Source organism: Piliocolobus tephrosceles, chromosome 13 (genome assembly GCF_002776525.5).
Source record: "Piliocolobus tephrosceles isolate RC106 chromosome 13, ASM277652v3, whole genome shotgun sequence".
Classification (NCBI taxonomy): domain Eukaryota; kingdom Metazoa; phylum Chordata; class Mammalia; order Primates; family Cercopithecidae; genus Piliocolobus; species Piliocolobus tephrosceles.
In genome coordinates, this window is record NC_045446.1 from 65,396,485 (window position 1) to 65,416,398 (window position 19,914).

Consider the following 19,914-nt stretch of genomic DNA (forward strand, 5'->3'; position numbering starts at 1 on the left):
CTGATTCAAATGTCAGTGTCTTCCCACTGCCCTACTCTTGACAGGAAGGGAACATCAGAGGAAACAGACTCCCTTCTGGCCAACTAGGAGGGCAATGCTCTGATCTACATTGCACAGTATTTTACAGGACTGTTAAAAAATATGTTGTTCCCCAGGAGTTCAAGACCAGCCTGGCCAACATGGCAAAACCCCATCTCTACAAAAAATACAAAAATTAGATGGACGTGTTGGCACACACTTGTAATCCCAGCTACTAGGGAGGCTGAGACATGAGAATCTCTTAAACCCAGGAGGTGGAAATGTGTGTGTGTGTGTGTGTGTGTGTCTGTGTGTATGAAATATATAAATATATTTCATGTATTTTCTAGGAAAGTCATCTTATATGCATGGGCGTCTTCCTTTCGTGTTAATACAGTACATTATCCATTGGAACATCAACCCTTCCTCACTGATATCCTTACTCCTCCCATATGTTCTGTTAGACCAGGTGGCAGGTAAGTCTTAGAAAACTGAAGTGACTTCAGGAAGACCCAGCAGAGCAGGAGATAAGTGAACAAGAACCAGGGCTGTGGCTGGGGCGAGGACTCCCGCTGATGTGGTCAGTGGGGTGCCAAAGATAGAAGATAGAATGGCTTCACCCCCAGAGCAAACCATGGGTCATGAAATCCTGTGGTATCTGAGAAGGATGAGAGGTTTGCCAGCTTCCCAAGGCCATAAGGCTGAAAAGTGGCAGAAGAGGGACACAGAAAAGTTCTTGGCAGTCTCCACAAGTTGGTACAAGGACCAAGCTGGAGCTGGGGCCGCAGACAAGGGAAGAGAGCACCTCACCCAGTCATGAGAGCCATCTGCCAGTCCAGGACAGCAGGGCAGCATTTCTTGGTCTTTGACTTGCCGTGGGCTTATGAGACAAAAATGAAAGCACAACCAGCATCCTCTGCCACAAAAGACCTTTAATGGCTTCCTATTTATTATTATTTTGTTCATTTGTTAGAGTTGAATAAACTATAATAATTTGTCTGACATAAGAATGCCACAGGTATAACAGATAAACCTGGCAGGTGGTCCAGGAATGAGAGTGTCACAAAATAATCACTCAACACAAGGGCCACAGACCTGCAGATTCTTCCCAGCCATCCCTCACTCCTGCCCCAGGACACAATCCATGCAGGCCCCCATTCCATAGGAAGAGGCAGGTCCCACAGCATCTGTGGCTAGACCTTAACACGGAGCAGAGATGCCCGGGAAGACGGCACTTCCTATGCTCGTTCCCAAGTGCTCTCCTCATCTGCCATGCAGGTCAGAACCACACCCCGAGTTTGTGAGGCACCCACTTCTTATACCCACCACCTCATATGACCACCTATCATACCCAACTCTCCTATGACCCTTGCAATTGTCCCAGTGAGGTGGGAAGAGCCTGGCACTAGCCTCATTTTACACACAGGGAAACTAAGGACACACTCAGACCTAATGCAATACACCCATGTCATGCGTTTGCTGTGCCCTGAGCTTCACATTTTCACCTAGAATTCCTTGGGGGGTGGGGGTAGGGGGCAGGGCAGGCAAGACTTTGTACCAAGGGCTGATCCAGGTCTCACTAAAGTGTACAGGATTCCTGGGGGAATCCTGCCCGCAAAGGAGGGACTTTTGTCACCAAATCCTCCCTGAGTCTGCCTTTTATGTGAGCCAAGATTTCCATCCATCTGGCTCTGTGTAAAGATGAATTTAGCCCTAGGCTCTCTCTCCATCACACTGCTTCTCCTGCTGTCCCCTGGGCCTGGGCCAGGAAAGTGGGGTGCCAGACAGGGGTGCAGACACAAGTCCTAGGTGTGGGATTGAGCCTGTTTCCTTGCTGCAGAGCTCCCCGTGCCTCATGGGCCAATATCAGGGTCAAGACCCATCCCCACCGAGCACCAGGCCCCTGTTCAAATCAAACCTTGGCCAGAGCTTCAGGGTGGGTTGGCTAGAAAAACCATCAACTATGTATGCATGTGTGTGTGCGTGTGTGTGTGTGTGTGTGTGTGTCAGGTTCCAACACAAAGACACTTTGTACTGGAATGCTGGAGCCATTCCAACATGAGCAGCAAGAATAGAACCTGTGCTGGCTGGTCTAAGATCAAACCTGGAGATGGTGGTTTGAAGTTTTTCTTCAAAGAAAGCTTGAAAATGAAATCTCAGTAGGCAAGACAAATAAAAGCAGAGTTGTTCTGGTGGAGGTGGAAATGGGAGGAGGGCTGGAAACCTATCCTTTGCCTCCACTCCCATCTTCCCACCTTAGCATCCCCTGGCAAAACTCTGTGGAATACCAGGGGTTCCGCAGCACCTGGTTTGAAAACCACTGTATCAGTGTCTACAAACCATGGGCCCCACAGACCTGTGCTTTGACTTCCCTTTTGGGGTGACGAGTTGGGAGTGTGATGGGGGGAGGATGTTTCCCCTTCAACAGGGCCTCTCTTTGAAGCCGCTGTGCAGTGACCCTCTGGGGAAGTGGTAGAGGTGGGGATCCTGCAACTTTAGTCCAGAAGGGATGGCAGAAGTGATGGAGCTGCCTGGGCCAGGAAGACACACCAGGCCCAATGCAGGCCATATAGATGAGGGTTCAGGAGTCTCTTTTGGTCCTTTTGAGTTTAAAAAACATACGTATCAGAACAGGCATAGACCTGCGTCCATGAGACCCTGTAAGAGTGTAAGACTGGGACCTAAACCCTTCCTCCTGGATGGGTGGGGAACAACCAGGCCCCAGTGACTGGCAGGAGAGAAGCTGCTGCTCTGGACTGCTGACGCCACTGGGGGATGCATCTGCTGTGGCTCAGCTCTCAGGGCAAAAGGCTTAGGTTTTCCCTGGGCCTGAAACCCTCCCAATGTCACTGAGAAGCTGTGGTGGCTCCAGCTGATCCTGCAAGAGGCCTTACACTTTCAAGGGAAGGAACAGGCAATTTCTATTTCTCCTTGCCCTTAGATTTTCTGCAGATGGATGATTTCAGCTCCCTGAGCCTGGGGCCTGGTGGCTCTCTTTAACCTGGGGTCAGAGCTAAGGCCCCTTGGCCTCTGTGGGGTTCTGACAGATGGGAGATGTGAGTGACTCCAGGCCTATGAGGGTCCAAGATGTCCGCCTCCACCACTCACTGACAATATCCATGTCTTCCCTCTGTGTCCTGGTTGATGGGACCACTATTTTTGGGCATGATATTCCTGAATCGTGTCTAAATTTCCCGCTCCGCTAGGTCATCAAAGCCAAATTAGCTGTATCTCATTCTGGTTGACATCTACCTAAGTGAGAAGCAGGGCAAGTGATGAAGACTGGTGGGGAGGCCTTCTCCCGCAGCAAACTTCCTGTGTGGCCCTGGGCCATCCCTGCAGTGGCAGGGCCACACCCATGCAGCCATTTTCAACTTAGAGCCCTGACCGCTGACTTTCGTCTCATCTGGGCCTCATAACAATTCCTGCATCCGGAAGGGAAAGGATTACAACCCCATTTTACAGTTAGGGAAACTGAGCCCCAGAGGTTGAGTAGCTTACCCAAGTCCCCCAGGTGGTTGGTGACAGCCAGGACTGAGAGGTGGCATTGGGGACTTCCAGGACAGAATTCCTTTTACTGCACCACGTAGGAACCAGCTTGTCAGGAACTCTCCCACAAAACCAACAGCCAGGTGAACCCACTCTAGCAGGGCTGAGCTTTGACGCTGAGGTGCAGCCAAATAACTCAGTCCTTATCTTCATGGGGACTGAACTCTTCCCCTGGGTGGAATGCTGAGGAGGTCCAGCTGGCCCTCTGCTCGGTGGGTTTTCACCAGGCCATGCTCTTCCTTCCTGTCAAGACTGGTGTCCACACGCCACCCACAGCGTGCACTACAAAGTCCCGGTGACGGACGGCTTGGCAAGTGCAGGTCCCAAATGCTTGGCACAGAAACCACCAGTACTGTGGGCTGGTGCCTGGGGCCTAGTGAGACTCCGCCACCCCTAGTTTCACTTCAAGGTCTCACCTGGACAGAATGACTCCAGAAGGGAAAGGGGCCCTGCAGAGAAGCACTCGCTTGGCCATGTTTGGGGGCTGGGGGGTGGTGCCTGGAGTTGACCAGAAGCTTGGAAACATGACCTGGTGCTTCCTCTCCAGGAAGAAGCTGAAGGAAACACTTTGGTCTGTGTGTCCCTCGAGGCTGCAGCACATGGCCAAGGGGAAAGGGGTGCTAAAATCCAACCTGTGTGTCACTCACAAAGCTATGCATTCTAGTGTGGGTCTGAATCACCTGGAAAGGGCACTGTCTTCTAACTCACATCAAGGTACGATAGGGACCAGCAGCCACCAAGAGCCCTGAAGGCAATTGCCCTCTATTACCTCCCCCTACAACGTTCCCCTGACTGTGGGCTTCCTGAGGATGGGGGCTGGGACCGACCCATCTCTGTGTCTCCCGTACTTGGCATAGAGCCGAGTTATCAGCAAAGGATGGTAGGCTGAATTCAACTACGTTTGGCCATTGCCTTGTACAGTTTCTCAAGGAGAAAAACAAAAAAAAGATAGTGCTCTGATCCTTCCCTGCAGCTGGAGAAATTTGCTAAACATAAACACCACTGGGCTAAACCCAAAAGGGTGAGTGTGATGTTGAGGCGGAGGCTCGGGAAACCAGCCTGACAAACCTTTTCCATGCATGCGTTAGGGATAGGGGGAGAGGTTTGCAGGAAAGAGGTCATTCCAAACACTAAAGGGTCTTGTGTCAGCCCCAAATGTTTCAGAAGACACGGGGAGCGGGGGGTGTGTGTTTGCCATGCACTGCTCCAGCATTTCATTAGCTCTGTGCCTGCCCAGATGAGGTGCAGCCTGCCCAGCAAGCTCCAGGAGGGGCTGGATGCCTGGGAGACCGGGGAGTACGACTGCCCCTAGCTGACTTGGTTCTGGTCTGGGGAGGGGTCCCTTAGGTTGAGTGGTCATGAGCCTCAGAAGTCGCACTGCCAGGCTTTGTGAAACAGGTGATTTCACCGTGGGAGATAAGTCGCACTGCCTGCCCCAAGAGGTGCTGGACTGGAAAGGACTGAGATGCCACTTGCATAAGATTTTTTTGTCTCCCTTTTCAGACAAGTATGGGACAGAGATGGAAGGGAGCAGAAACTGAGGAGAGAGCCCTTGTCCTGCTAATCAAATATATTTGTTTGGGTAAACCTCGGGGTGTCTGCATCCACAGGGGGCAGTGAGGTACTGCAGGCCCTATCACAAGCCCCTCAGCCAAGCCTCAGCAAAGACATGCTCTGTCCCTCCTTGGGCAACTCAGGCTAGCTATGGCCACAGCCTGACATCAATCCCTTCCCAGTCCTGGGCAGGGGGTGAAGTTGAGGGGAGTTGGTGCTCCCTAGGGCCCCGCCACCTCTGAGGTCCAATAAAACCACTCTGGAGGCAGAGAGACCAGGCAGCAGCTCTGGATCCACCCACCAGACCAGGATCGCTAATATTCCCAAATTCTTGGTGGCCAGAGCTAGGAAGGCCCATTGTGATCATCTGGTCAAACTCCTTGCTTTCCCAAGTGAGAAACTGAGGCCCAGAGTGGGGAAGGAACTTGCCGAAAGTCACACAGTAAGTTATTCTCAAAGGCCAGGCAAAGAGGGTAACTCCTAACACTTTCTACCTCATCTCCCATCTGGCTTCTTGCCCCAGGAATTGCCCTAGGTCTCAATCACGCCAACACCAGCCAATGCGTACTGGGTACCCATGACACTGGGAGCTACTGGAGGTCATCAACTCCCCAAGAAAAGAAGGGGCTTATTTGCTACCCAGCAGCCTCCTTCCCTTTGGGTGATGATATCTCCATGGATGCTGCCACCTTCTGGGATAGGACCCCCTTTGACTGTGGCATGGTGGCCTCAGGCACACTCTCCCAGTCTGCAGGTTCAGTCCAGCCCTGGAGAATGCCAGGGGGAAGCAGGAAGATACTAGTGGCCTCAGCCCCCGCTAGACCCCCATCCTCACTTCCTGCATGACCATGTGAAGTCCACAAGGAAGGGACATAAGGCAGACTCTCCTCTCCCCGTCCCCTGCCTCCATCTCCCAGCGGCCCACTTCGGGAACCCTCATCAAGAGCTTCAGCTAACTCTGCTGTGGGCTGGTGCTTGCTGAAGACCCCCTCCCTCCCTTCCTCTGCTTTTCTCTCTGCATATCTCTAGACAGGCCCATGCACTTGAAATGCAAGGTAGCTAAGATGTCACATCCTGACAGTACTGAAATATACTTTGTTGAGTCCACACAGCTTGCCTCAGCCTAGGTAACTGCTGGTAAGAAAGTCACTCCAGTTGCTTTTCTCTACTCCTGTGGTCTACAAACTTTCACCAACGTCACTATCAGACACAGAGGGACATCGGGTGGGGAGGAGGGTGAAGGCAGAAGGTCTTTGGTGGATCAGAACTTCAAAAAGGCACTGAGAATCTGTCCACAGGTCTGCCCCTCCCAGCCAGAAGGAGGTGGCCTTCAATGCGGTCATCTTTTAGCTGCCAGAACTTTGTTAACCACCTGGGACCGTGGACATCTTCTCTCGTGTCTTGAGCCCTCATCCCCATCCCTCCAAGCCCTCACGCCCACCACACCGTGTCCTGCATGCCCCATCCTCCCCTGTCTGCTCCCCATCTCAAGTCCAATTCCAAGGCCAGAACCCTGGTAGCTTTTCTGGGAGACAGCATGAAAAGGAGGGGAGTGGAGAGGCAATGGCAGAGATGGGGTGGAGCTGGTGTGCTGTGGTCCTGTTGGCATGGTGACGTGGGGCCAATCCTGAGGTCAGAGGTTCATCACCGTGATCTGGAAGGCCACGGGCCCCCCTGGTAGAAACTGGAAGAACAAAGGGGAAAAGAAACCAGAACGGGAAGAAGACGAATAAGCATCCGAGCGCATGAGAGTGGAGCCGGAGCCACGTGGAGGCAGGGCCGGCCCGTCTATCTGTTGTTGAGCTGTGGAGAGCCGGTACCGTCCTCCTCTTCCTCCTTGTCATCCTTCATGCCTTTCAGTCTCTGGCGGGCAAAGTCCTCAAATACAATGTCGTCATCACTAGTGGGAGAGACAAGGAAAATGTGGCGTGTTTGCAGGGGGGAGGGACAGTAGGCTTATCCAGAGGCCTGGCCAGAGGTGACTCAGAGTGTGGCTCTGGGGCCGGGGAGAGAACCACCCTCTCTGAGGGCTCTGGCCTCGGGGGCTGACCATGAGCAGAAAGGCCTGTCTGGCAGGCACATGTGGTTGCCACCTGTGGCAGTGGGGACAGTCACATCAGGACTCAGGCCAGTCATGAAAGGGGCCGAGAGGGGCATGAATTTGACTCTTGTGCCTAAGGGTTAGAAAAGTAACCCGGTTCTGTTGGCCGGGCGCGGTGGCTCACGCCTGTAATCCCAGCACTTTGGGAGGCCAAGACGGGCGGATCATGAGGTCAGGAGATCGAGACCATCCTGGCTAACACGGTGAAACCCCGTCTCTACTAAAAATACAAAAAACTAGCCGGGCGAGGTGGCGGGCGCCTGTAGTCCCAGCTACTCCGGAGGCTGAGGCAGGAGAATGGCGTAAACCCGGGAGGCGGAGCTTGCAGTGAGCTGAGATCTGGCCACTGCACTCCAGCTCGGGCGACAGAGCAAGACTCCGTCTCAAAAAAAAAAAAAAAAAGAAAAGAAAAGTAACCCGGTTCTTTAGGAGGTCGGGGGAGCAGTATGGCTCTGTAGCCCAACGAAGGACTTATTCCCACTGTGAGAGGCCAGGCCACCAGTAGTTGTTTCACAGCATGTTCTGAATCCCCCAAGAATAAGACCGGTAAACCCCACCCCACCACCCAGAAAACTACCCTTATGAAGCATTCCCGTTTCTGGACAGGAAGGAGTAGTTTGGCTTAATGGAAGAGAAGACCATGGAGAACCTTTCTCCCAGGAAGTGTCAGCTCAGATTCTACCATGGGGGATCCCACACAGGAGAAGGCTGGGGTAGGAGGATGTGAATCTAAATAGGGGAGTAGAGGACCTGTTCGTGAGGAAAGGGGAGGCTGAAGTGGGGTTTCAGGACTAAGGACTGCCTTTAAGAACAGCGAGTTCCCTTCTACCATGAAACATGTCCACTTAGGACCATGCAGGGGTCCATCCAAGTCCCCTGCCCAACAGGGTTCAGCCAGTGCATGGGACATCCTCATGGGGTGACTTGAGACTCCCACACCCCAGATTTCTCCTGGGGGACAAGGGAAGATTGGCTTTGGAGCTGGAGCAAGAAAACCGCTTGGCCCTGGAGGTGGTTCTCGCAGTTGGCCCGGGTCCTCCCCCTCTGGCCACTGTCCGGTGACTCGATGGCCTTTGACCGCAGGGAAATCCACATCGGTTGGTCCTCAGGAGTCAGAAGCAACAAGATCCCCAGTCCCCTGCCCACCCCACAGCCTGATTCCACTGGTTGGCGTGGGCAGGACAGGAGAGCCGAGCCCAGGGCCATGGACCAGCCCTGTGTGAGCCGGAGCAGGCGCTGTGGATGGACGAACAGACTGACTGACGGACGGACGTGCAAGGACGAGGGAGGAAGACAGACCCCACCAAGGCAGGAGGAAGAGGAACAGGCACGGAGGGTCCTTCAAGTCACATGCAGGCAAGCGGGTTGCTGAAGAGGCGAGCAGAGGCAGCTCTCAGCAGACGGGGTTAGACCAGCGGCTCCTCAGGGGTTAATAAGCATATATGCAAATGACCCTCTCCGCCCCGCCCACCCACGGCCCGCCCCGTCCCCGGATGTCTGCAGGCAGGGTTCGGCTTACTTTGTGTCAAGTTCTATGAGATTGGTATCTACTGGCGTCTGGTTCTCTGGAACTAAACACAGGGCGGGTGGGTAGAGTGTCCAGGGGTTAGTTAGTGAGTGGATGAGCACAGGGCGAGTAGGCACAGGCCCCCACCCTGGGACAACCAGACTAACATGAGGAGTGCAAAAGAAAAAGGGGAATGGAGAGGGGGGAGGACTTATTCCTGGTACTGAAACACCCCAAAGCATCTGAAAGGCAGGGAGGACGGCACCAGGAGGGCCCTGATCCCCACTGCAGCCCCAGAAGAACAGAAAATCCTCTAACTTCTGTTTCTTTTGGCAGGTCTCCAACATGACTTACGTTAATTCCTAGCATGTATGACATTTACCAACTCTAAGACAATCTTTTTTTTTTTTTTTTGAGACGGAGTCTTGCTCTGTCGCCCAGGCTGGAGTGCAGTGGCAGGATCTCGGCTCACTGCAAGCTCTGCCTCTCAGGTTCACGCCATTCTCCTGCCTCAGCCTCTCGAGTAGCTGGGACTACAGGCGCCCACCACCATTCCCGGCTAATTTTTTTGTATTTTTAGTAGAGACGGGGTTTCACTGTGTTAGCCAGGATGGTCTTGATCTCCTGACCTCGTGATCCACCCGCCTTGGCCTCCCAAAGTGCTGGGATTACAGGAGTGAGCCACCGTGCCCAACCAGACAATCTTTTTTATATTTTCCTTCACATTTTAACATCTCCGAACTTGGAGTGTGTCTTACCGTCGATGGCACTGCAGTTTAACCATGGAAGTTTTTTCCTAATCATACCTACTATAATGTTGTCTCTCTTCACTGAAAGTCTCAGATTCAGTGAAATATGACCAATCTGCTATCACTTGAAAAACATGACAGGCCAGGTGCGGTAGCTCATGCCTGTACTCCCAGCACTTTGGGAGGTTGAGGCAGGCAGATCACCTGAGGTCAGGAGTTTGAGACCCACCTGGCCAACATGGTAAAACCCGTCTCTACTAAAAATACAAGAATCAGCCAGGTGTGGTGGCAGCCGCCTGTAATCTCAGCTACTTGGGAGGCTGAAGCAGGAGAATCTCTTGAGCCTGGGAGGCAGAGGTTGCAGTGAGCTAAGATCCACTCCAGCCTGGGCAACAGAGTGAGACTGTCTCAAAACCAAAAAAAAAAAAAAAAAAAAAGAAGAAGAAGAAGAAGAAAAACCTGATAATAGTGTGTCCAGCGGTCATCTTATCCAAGCAACCCCTTCCCCTACTTCCAAACGGGATCCAGCCCATGCCTGGGTGCAAGATAGAGGCTCAAAGCATGGTCAATGAGTTCCCTCCTCCACTCCTGGTCTCCCTCTCCCATGGGGAACAGGAGCCACGCCTCACTGTGTCCTGGTTGGGTCAGAAGCAAATCGAGTTCTGGATCCCACAAAAGATGTGGGGACCTGAGAAAAGGGTGACTGGGCTGAGGGCAAACCTGGGAGGGGGTAGGTTACAGGGTCACATGGCAGCTGCTGGAGAATCCCTACCCCAGAGACCCACAGATTCTGCTCACCTTCCCGATGCAGGGGTTCCTCTTTGGGCTTGGGGTGCATTAGGGTGAAAGGCAGTTCCACAGCCACATCACTGAAACAGAGACCCAGACCCAGTAAGCCTTGAGCAGACTCGCAGGCTGTGAGACTCGATGTCAATGCCCCGTCAGGGAGGACTGCGAAGGGTTTTGCCATCAGAGGAGGTAGATCCAAAAGATGCCCTCCAGCCCCAGTTCTGCCACTCGGAGCCTCGGTCTGCCCGGGAGCTGGACGAGGAGATTTCCTCTGGCTCCAAAAAGAAATGGAAGCCTCCCCTTTCCTGAGAAGGCTCCCTGGGTTCCCATGGGCTGGGAGGAGGCCCAGGGGTGGGAAAGGATTGCCCAGGGCAGCATGCATCATGGTCACTGCGGGGCTCCAGAGGTGCCCTGGGACCCTGCCCACCTCAAATCGCCACAGCCACCCTCACCTCCCCTGACACTGCCCTTCCCAACTTCCAGGTTGGAACTCCTCCCACACTCATACCATCCCATCTCCCAACACCTCCAGGGCACTCTTGTAAAAGTGCTCAGGTGACCCTAGCACCCCTGCAATCTGGATGAAGCACTGTGGAGGTCAGTTTAGTCAGGTTTACGATGGCCCCAGGGCCCAAGGCTGTCCACGCTGTGGGGATGCAGGGGAAAGCAGTCGGGAAAGACCCAGCCACCAGCCAGTGCTTCTGATGGGGCTTTCTCTGTACTTGGCCCTGATGGACAGAATAAAAGCAAATATTCACATGGTACTGACCCTGTGCCAAGGATTACTGTAAGCCCCTTCCATAGAGTAACTCATTTAATCCTCGCAACAACCCTATTATTATCCCCAATGTACAGACTGGGACATTGAGGCATGAGGAGATTAAAATATCTTGCCCAAGGTCATACAGCTATTAATGATAATAGCAGATTCTGGCTCCATAGCCACACCCTTGATCACTGTGTGACAGTAGCAGAATTGAGACGAACAAAAGCAACCCTGAAGGCTTCTCTCGGCTTGGGGTGGCATCACCCTAGGAGCCCCCCCAACTGTGAGTGCCTACAGGCACAAGCCACATTTTACCCATCTTTTTGTCCAGAGCCCAGCTGGGAAAGAGGAAGGGACAGGGAATGGAGTGGTCAGGGGCACAAGCCATGCAATTAGAAAGGTCTGTTCCACCAGCCTCACCACTCGCTGGTGCAGTACTTTCTAGCTTTGAGTCTCACTGAGCTCCACATGGAAACAGGGATAACAACAGGTTCTAGACAGCCTGTCTTCTAGAACCACCAGAACTTCTGGGCGATGAGGCAGCTAAAGGGCTGAGTTACACTGTGAAGCTTGACCAGGAACAGTGGCTCAAGACTGTAATCCCAGCACTTTGGGAGGCCAAAGCGGGCGGATCCCTTGAGCTCAGGAGTTCGAGACCAGCCTGGGCAACATGGTGAGACACTGCCCCCACCACCTATCTCTACTAAAAATACAAAAATTAGGCCAGGCACGGTGGCTCACGCCTGTAATCCCAGCACTTTGGGAGGCTGAGGCGAGTGGATCATGAAGTCAGGAAGGAATTCAAGACCAGCCTGGCCAAGATGGTGAAATACTGTCTCTACTAAAAATACAAAAATTAGCCAGGCATGGTGGCAGGTGCCTGTAATTCCAGCTACTTGGGAGGCTGAGAGAGAGAACTGCTTGAACCCGGGAGGCGGAGGTTACAGTGAGCCAAGATCGCGCCACTGCACTCCAGCCTGGCCGACAGAGCGAGACTCTGTCTCAAAAAAAAAAAAAAAAAATACAAAAAATACAAAAATACAAAAATTAGCTGGGCATAGTAGAGCACACCTGTAGTCCCAGTTACTTAGGAGGCTGAGTTGGGAGGATGGCTTCCGCCCGGGAGACAGAGGAGGTTACAGTGAACCAAGTTTGTGCCACTGCACTCCAGACTGGGCAATAGAGTCAGACCTTGTCTCAAAAAGAATTAAAAAATCAAATACAAATGTGAAGCTTGTGCCTGCCAGAATCATTACTTCCCCTCAGTGGGAACCTGGGGGTTTTACAAGGCTGTCAGAGCTATTTGGCCTTTTTTCCTTCTTTTTTTTTTTTCCTTTTGCTTTGGGGATTGCTTCAGAATGGAGCTAGCGGAAGACTGGGTTTGCCAACATTTTAGTGGAAGAATCTGGATCTTAACCTTCTACTGGACCAGGAACGATAAGGTCAGGGGCCACATCTGATTCCTCTCTGGGACTCTGGCACTCAGCACTAGCCTGGACACAAGCCCGGGTTGAGGAAATCTTTGCTGAATTATATGGAACTGAATTGAATTGAACGAATTTCACCTGTCAAATTAGTCTAAGATTTCTTGGGATGAGCCACACTGCCATCTTGTGACAGGAGGAGGCCAAACTGCTATGTTTGGGGTACATGCATTTTTAGAATGTAAGTGCATCCAGCTGGCTGCAAGGAAACCTTGTTTACAAAATAGGATCTCCTAAGAACCTCTCCTTAGCAACACTCAGCCAGCAGTTCATCCTCACTAGTGTAGAAGTTTGAAAGTCATGAAGTCTGCATTTCTCCAAAAGCTCCTATAATTCAGGTGATCAGCAATTCAAACTGCTCTCTTGGGGGCCATTCCCTGTATCAATGTAATCAGGCTTTGCTCTCTGTAAAGGTCCCTGTCACTCGGGTGGGATGAAGAGCAAGGTGAGGTTTGTTAAAGAGAAATTGTGTCTCCCAGCTCACACCTGAACCTCGCAATCTGAAATGACCACTAAGACTCCTTCCAACCCAGTGCCCTGTGATTCTGATCAGTCAAGCCAATGGGCTCCAGGCCCTCCAGGAAGGTGGGTGAACCAGGTGGAATGGAGGAATTTACCTGGATGCAAGATCTCCCAACAGGCTGGGTGGGTCAGAGGAGGCAGGAGAAGTGGTCAGGAGAGAGTTCAGAGAGGAAGAAAACAAAAAGCACATTCATTCACCACTTCTGCTATCCCCCGGATAGAGAAGACCCATGGGACACGCTCCCACCCACCCCCCTGCACAGCCCTGACTGCTCTTTCAGGGATACACTGAAATGGCATTAGCCCTGCCCCAAGGGACTGGGATCCAGACCCAGCTCAGCAAACCCCCTGAGCCCCAGGATCCTCATCTGTAAAGGCAGTGTAAAAATTAACCCCAGTGCTGCCTGCCCCAAGGGAGGCTGGGCTATCTAAAGGCAGAGGGAAGGACTCCGGGGTTGCCAAGAATGTTTGAGGGACTGCAGATCCTGAAAGGTCACCAGACACAGGATTTGGGATTTGTAATTTTGAGATGTCCTATTATATAAGGTCAGGATTACACACTGCCACTGCCAAGAGGCATTCTTCTAATAATCAAGGAGACCCAATGTCTAATGGGATTTAGCTTTTCAATCTTTTCATAGAAATTTATGAATTCAGTCACAAAAAAGAAACGTAGTTGTTTTTTCTTCTTCTCCCCAAGCTTCCACCAAACTATTCTCCAGGGCAGGGAAGTCTGGTCCACCGCTATGACCCCAGCCCATGACCTGAGTTAGGGGAGGAGATTTCAGGCAATGTTTAGGGCATTGTTTGGGCCTCTGTTTCACCATCTGTAAAAAGGCAAAGCTGACTAGCTAGTAAATCCGCAATCCAGCTCTGGGTTCTGAGCCCTTTTAGCTGTTTCCTCGGAAAATTAGCTTGGGCATGCATGGGGGTGGGTGCTATGCCCACAGTGTGATGAGCAGATTGCACCCCTGGGCACCCCACAGCATAGACTCTGAGGACGCTGTCCCCTGGGCATGGCCAATCCTCAGTGTGAGCCCAGACCCAGGATAGAGAAGGAGAAGGAGGAGAGAAAGAGATGGCCAGGGGTAAGAGAGGGGCTGAGAGCCAAGGAAGGAAGAGAGGAAAAGCGGGCAGGGGAGGAGAAAGAGGAACAGAAGGGACAGGAGGTTCCTCCTCCAAGGTGGATGCAGCTAAAATGGCTGCAAATAGGCAGAATGGGGCAGGGGCCAGTGGGCATCTGCGACGCTCCCCTCTGCACGCCAGGGTCTTGGGCTTGGCTAGAGCACTCACCCGCCCCGAGACACTACCAGCTTTACTTTCACTTTGTAGGAAACAATGATCCCCAGGATCTCACGGTTGGCGCCTTCCCTCAACCTGCAAAGTGACACAGGGGAGCCGGTTCAGGGGCCTTGCCAGGTGGGCGAGACACCTCAGGGGTGGGTGTGCTGGGGGGCAGTGGCCATCCATCCCCCATTTGGCTGCCCACTCAGCTACCATGTCCAATAAAGTGCAGTGGAGGTGAGGAAGGTGAGCAGTGCCCTTAGGTAGCAGGGACCCAGAGCCCCGGTTCCAGTCTGGCTGTGAGACTCGCTCGCTGTGTGGCCCTGTTGAGCCCCTCTCCCTGCCCAGGTCAGCATGCCCGCAGTGAGGGCCGCGCTCCTCCTCCCCTCAGATGGATTCTGCTTCTCTCAGCAACACATGGGCAGAAAGGGCCACACCTGGAGTTCACAGAGGGCCAGGCAGCTTGGGTGGGGTGGGGGCCGTCAGAGAAGGACTTCTCCACAGAAGTGGTGCCTCAGCTGAGTCTTAAAGGTGGATAGGGTGTGAGCCAGTGTGAAGACAGGGCAAAAAGCTTCAGATAAGTGGGAGGCTGTGCAGGCGCTGCTGAAGAGAGCTGAGAGAGTCTGTGCTGGGAGTGGTGGCTGCTCTAGACGCAGGCCAAAGCCCCACTGAAGGACCACACTCGCAAGAGGGCAAGATGGCATCCCCATAGCCAGGGCTCTGCTGGAGCAGAGTAGCCTAGAGGCATCCATGATGACTCTGCAGCAGGAGTGACCAGATGCCCTGGGACCCCTGACTTGGGGGGGGGGCACCCCATGTTGGGTCTAACCCAGCTCACCACCCTGGTCTCTCCTCAGGGACACCCCATCTGACTGAAGGCATTACGTCAGAAGCTGCCACCTCTTGCAGGAAGCCTTCCCAGGTTGCCCTCCCCCAGGCATGGTAGCAGAGCCCAGCACTGCCTGAGCGAGCTGGCCTAGTGGTCCATCTTATTCTCAGTCACCCCTGGGTAGGAATGGGAGTAAGGAGGCAGCTTCCCTGACAAGTCAAGCACCTGAGGACAGGCCCTGACAAGGCTGTGGAGAGGGTAGCCTGAGCTTTGTCTTTGAACTGGGGGGACCAAGGAGGGTGTGGCCCCATCAGGAAAGGTGCACTAGGAGCCCAGGACTAGGAGGGCAGGTCCTCACAGGGTGCTAGAGGCCAAGTTCGTGTCTTCATGCTTGAGCTTCCCGTCCAAGGCGAGGCCTCGCTTCTCTCGGTTATTGGCTAGGAAGGGGGTCAGTGTGTAGACCTTGCAGAACGTCGAGCTGGGTGCCACAGTGTCACTGGGAAGAAGGGAAGCAGCTGTGGAGATGGCCCTCCCCAGAGCCAACCCCAGCCCTGATCTCCAGCCCAGCAGAATATCTAGTCTGGGCCTGCTCCAAGTCTCCCTCTCCCAACCTCTGTTCCCCAGATGCACAGACCACTTGGGCCAGCCCAGCTCAGGCAAGGAGAACCACTCACATTCAAAAGAGGCACATCTATATTCTACGCACAAACGGGACTGAATCTGGGGTATTCTAAAAGATTGTCCGAGTCAAGCAGCACGGCGCTGAAAAGCATATACATTTAAAAAATTACAGCTGGCCGGGCACGGTGGCTCACGCCTGTAATCCCAGGACTTTGGGAGGCTGAGGTGGGTGGATCACCTGAGGTCAGGAGTTTGAGACCAGCATGGCCAACATGACGAAATCCCATCTCTACTAAAAATACAAAGGATTAGCCGGGTGTGGTAGCAGGCGGCTGTAGTCCCAGCTACTTGGGAGACTGAGGCAGGAGAATGGCATGAACCCGGGAGGCGAAGCTTGCAGTGAGCCAAGACTCCATCTCAAAAAATAATAATAATAATAAATTACAGCCACAGCCGGCACAGTTGCTTATGCCTATAATCCCAGCAACTTGAGAGGCTGACAGGAGGACTGCTTGAGGCCAGGAGTTTGAGACCAGCCTGGGCAACATAGCAAGACCCCATCTCTACAAAAAATTTTAAATATTAGCCTGATATGGTGGCACACACCTGTAGTTCTAGCTACTTGGGAGGCTGAGGCAGGACGATCACTTGAGCCCAGGAGTTCGAGGCTAGCTGTAGTGAGCCATGATCATACCACTGCATTCCAGCCTGAGCAACAGAGTGAAACTCTGTCTCTAAACATTTTATTTAATTTGATTTGATTTTTTAATTTCATTTAATTTTTATTTTATTTAATTTTATTTAATTTTATTTTATTTTCTTGAGACAGAGTCTCGCTCTGTCGCCCACGCTACAGTACAGTGGTGTGATACTGGCTCACTGGAACCTCCACCTCCCAGGTTCAAGCAATTCTCCTACTTCAGCCTCTCAAGTAGTTGGGATTACAGGTGCACACCACCATGCCCAACTAATTTTTGTATTTTTAGTAGAGATGGGGTTTCGCCATGTTGGCCAGGATGGTCTCAAACTCCTGACCTCAAGTGATCCGCCTTCTTCAGCCTCCCAAAGTGCTGGGATTATAGGCATAAGCACCAGCCCTGTCCCTAAACAAATTTTAAAAAGAAAAAATTATAGCTACACACACAAACCATAAATGAAGCTATCTGGGCACCCATATACCCATTATATAGGCTTAACAATTAAAACGTTACTTGCTTGATCACATCTATCATATACAGGGCGTTTTGACTGTCCAATTTTTACTTGCTTTTGCTCTATCCCCCACTCTTTCCAATGAGAGAGCTGTCATGCAGCAGATAGTGAACAAGCCTTGGAGTCGGACGACCTGTGTTCCAACCCCAGCTTTGCTGCTTGCTAGCTTGCAAGTCACATCTCTCTGAGCCACTTCCTCCTCTACATACTGGGGCAGCAGCAACCCCAGCCCCACAGTGCTTCCTGAGAAGTAAACAAGTCTGTGAATGCAAATGCCTCCCCAGCCATCCCTGCTGGTATTCGTTATGCACTGGCACCATCTGCAGTGGTTGGGATTTTCTACTCTTTAGGGATTATATGTTACTCTGGTTCTAGATCACTTCACTTTACCGTCAGGAATCTATGCCTCATAGCTCTGATTTTTTTGAAAAAAATCAACAGTGGATATGAAAAATATCCAATAACCAGAGAATGCTTGATCTAATCATAGCATGTTCACCTATAGGACATTAAAACCTATTTCAAAGGCCATGTAGTAACATTTTAAAAATGTTTTCAGTTGCAAGAAATACTGATTGGAATTATATATAAACAAATACACATATACATGTAAAATTATATCGGGTGTAATTGCCCCAAGAAATTACTTGCAGGGCCAGGAAAAAAAAAAAGTGTGTCTTTGAATGGGAGCATTTACTTCCTTTAGGCAAGTAAAGATGTTTCACTTGAGATCTCTCCTCTTGCGTCAGCTGCCAACAAGCTTGGGACAAAGTTCAGTTCATGCTCAACCATAGTAGTTCTCCTCAAACCTGGATTTTGTGTGTGTGTGTAATTATTCTCTACACTCCCCCACACAACCCCTTTCACCCAGTGAGCTGGATTACCCCTTTATCAGACAAGAGCTGTGTACCTAGTGCCTTACCCACTTTGCCTTGGCTACCAGAAAGTTCAAGAACAAAGTATTTCCCTTCAACCTAGGTTTCTTGTACAACGTAATTATCTTCTCTCCACAACCCCAATCCCCTTACATTCATTAGCTCTTGTTTTGTCATTCTAGTTTTAGTGGGTCTCTTCCTTGACTGTAGCATGTACTTTCTTGCAGCTAAATAGGTGGATGGTTCCTAAAAGGCTCTTCAGGATCATCTACTCTGAGTGGCAAGGAAGTCAGAGGCCCAGCCCTCTGCCAGGTATAGAAGAGCCACCTGGACCTGTAACGGGACACCTAGAGCTTCTCTTTTTCCCACCCAATCCCACGCGCCCAAGGCCAGACTTGTGCCCACTTACTCAGCCTCTTCCATGGCAACAGGGCACTTGTACTGAGCTGTGTTGAAAAGGCAGATGTCTGCATACTGGCGCACTAGGGAGGGAGAGGAATCGAGGTGGAGTGAGTCAGGAATGCAGTTCTCATGGAGTCTCACAGGCGTCCCGGGTTGGGGATATATCCCCAGGCAATGGCCAGAGGCCACCAGTGGGGACTGCTGCAAGAGACCACCCCTGTCTTCCATCCAAAGGGTAGCCCCAAACATATCCCTTTCCTTCCATAACCAAAGCCTTCCCCTCAAGGACAGCTTTGCCCAGAACCCAAGAAACTGAAGAGGTGGCTTAAAGAGCAAGCTCATTACCTGGCCAATAAGCAGCCTGCCTTACCCGACTCAAAAGCTTTGCCCTGTGGCTCAGAGCAGGCCCCAGGCTTCAGTGGCTATTTTTTATACAAGGCTGTTAACAAGGGGAGATCCTTCAGCCACTCCCAGCCCTTGGGAAGACTGCCTCTTGCTGTCCCCTAAGCTGACCCTCTGCCTGGGGTACCTGAGATCTTGATCTTCTTCACCGTCTTGTTGGTGTTGTTGGTGACGTGGACGTTGACACTGATGGGTTCTCCATGGTAATAGATCTGGGGGGCATAAGAAGGGATGGAGTTGGCTGGGAAGACAGCAAGGTTCTAGGGAAAGGGGAGGGAGAAAAGCCCCCACTCTATCTTCTGGGGTTCCCCAGACCTTGGGCAGACCTTCAGAAGGGTCTGCTCCTCCCTTCTGACGTCCATCACACCCCTCAGATTCACGCTCCCTCTGCCACTCCTTTAGGCCCAAGAGATTTCTCTGAATCCCCCAAGGCATTGTGACATTTGCCCCAAGTTCATCAGCCACTTCCCACTGCTGCTAAGGTGGCACGAAAGCCACCAAGCACATTAGCCTTCAGTTCCCTGGTGGGGCCCTTGAAAGATAATGGAATTGGAAGGTGATAGTCCTGGGCTCCAGCCCTGGCTTGGCCACCAATAATCACGACAACAATAACAACAGTAACACTGATGATGATGAAAGCAGCGTAACCGTGGGTAGGTTAAGCCTCAGAGTCTCCCTCTGTGCAGTGAAGGGGTTGGACTAGGTGATGTCTGAAGTCCCTGCCAGCTCTAAATTCTGTCCATGGAAGGATCTGGAAGAAGCAGGGAAAGGTGAGGAGGGGCTGACCAGCTCACTGAGGGAGCCAGCTCTGAATCCCCACAAAAAGGCCTCAACCTACATCTTGCCCCAAGGCACTTCCCTTCAGCCATGCCCCGAGAGAGAGGGGGTGCCCACACGTTGAGGAGGGGCTAGCCCGAGCTCACAGCAGGCATCAGTCATCTGGGTTTGATTCAGAGCTTGAGGGGAGGCCCTTCCTTCAGCGGGGCTTGTCGCCCTGATGCTCAGGGTTTGTCAGGGAGGTCACAGCCCCCCACCGTACCCCCTCTGCAATGCTGGTTGACCTTCAGCACTTGGCCTGAGGCAGGCAGCTGGTCGAGGTGTGGGGGAGATGTCCAGGACCTTCGGGAGGGTCTGCTCCTCCCTTCTGAAGTCCATCACATCCCTCAGATTCACGCTCCCTCTGCCACTCCTTTAGGCCCAAGAGACTTCTCCACATCCCCCAGGAGAGGTCTCAGATTCCCTGAGCCCTG

At 52.2% G+C, this 19,914-nt stretch overlaps 1 protein-coding gene and 1 pseudogene across 8 annotated transcripts in view; both read right to left on the bottom strand.

The window, feature by feature from the left end:
- Positions 1–930: 930 nt before the first annotated feature.
- LOC111540829 lies at positions 931–4,858 on the bottom strand (annotated as a pseudogene). The gene has a single exon (XR_002731098.1). The product of XR_002731098.1 is annotated as an uncharacterized LOC111540829 (transcript).
- ARRB1 (arrestin beta 1) overlaps positions 934–19,914 on the bottom strand; it is a 99,527-nt gene continuing 80,546 nt past the window's right edge. The window contains exons 9-16 of one of the 7 annotated variants that reach the window (XM_023209378.3): positions 18,792–18,876; positions 18,270–18,342; positions 15,511–15,648; positions 14,333–14,416; positions 13,135–13,158; positions 10,277–10,347; positions 8,742–8,793; positions 934–7,021 (exon numbers count right to left, since the gene is read on the bottom strand). In XM_023209378.3, the coding sequence (XP_023065146.1) occupies positions 6,910–7,021; positions 8,742–8,793; positions 10,277–10,347; positions 13,135–13,158; positions 14,333–14,416; positions 15,511–15,648; positions 18,270–18,342; positions 18,792–18,876 (639 nt within the window). In that variant the 3' untranslated portion in view covers positions 934–6,909. The remainder of the gene's footprint in view (positions 7,022–8,741; positions 8,794–10,276; positions 10,348–13,134; positions 13,159–14,332; positions 14,417–15,510; positions 15,649–18,269; positions 18,343–18,791; positions 18,877–19,914) is intronic. The other 6 variants (XM_023209381.2, XM_023209379.3, XM_023209382.2 and 3 more) reach the window with 6 other exon arrangements.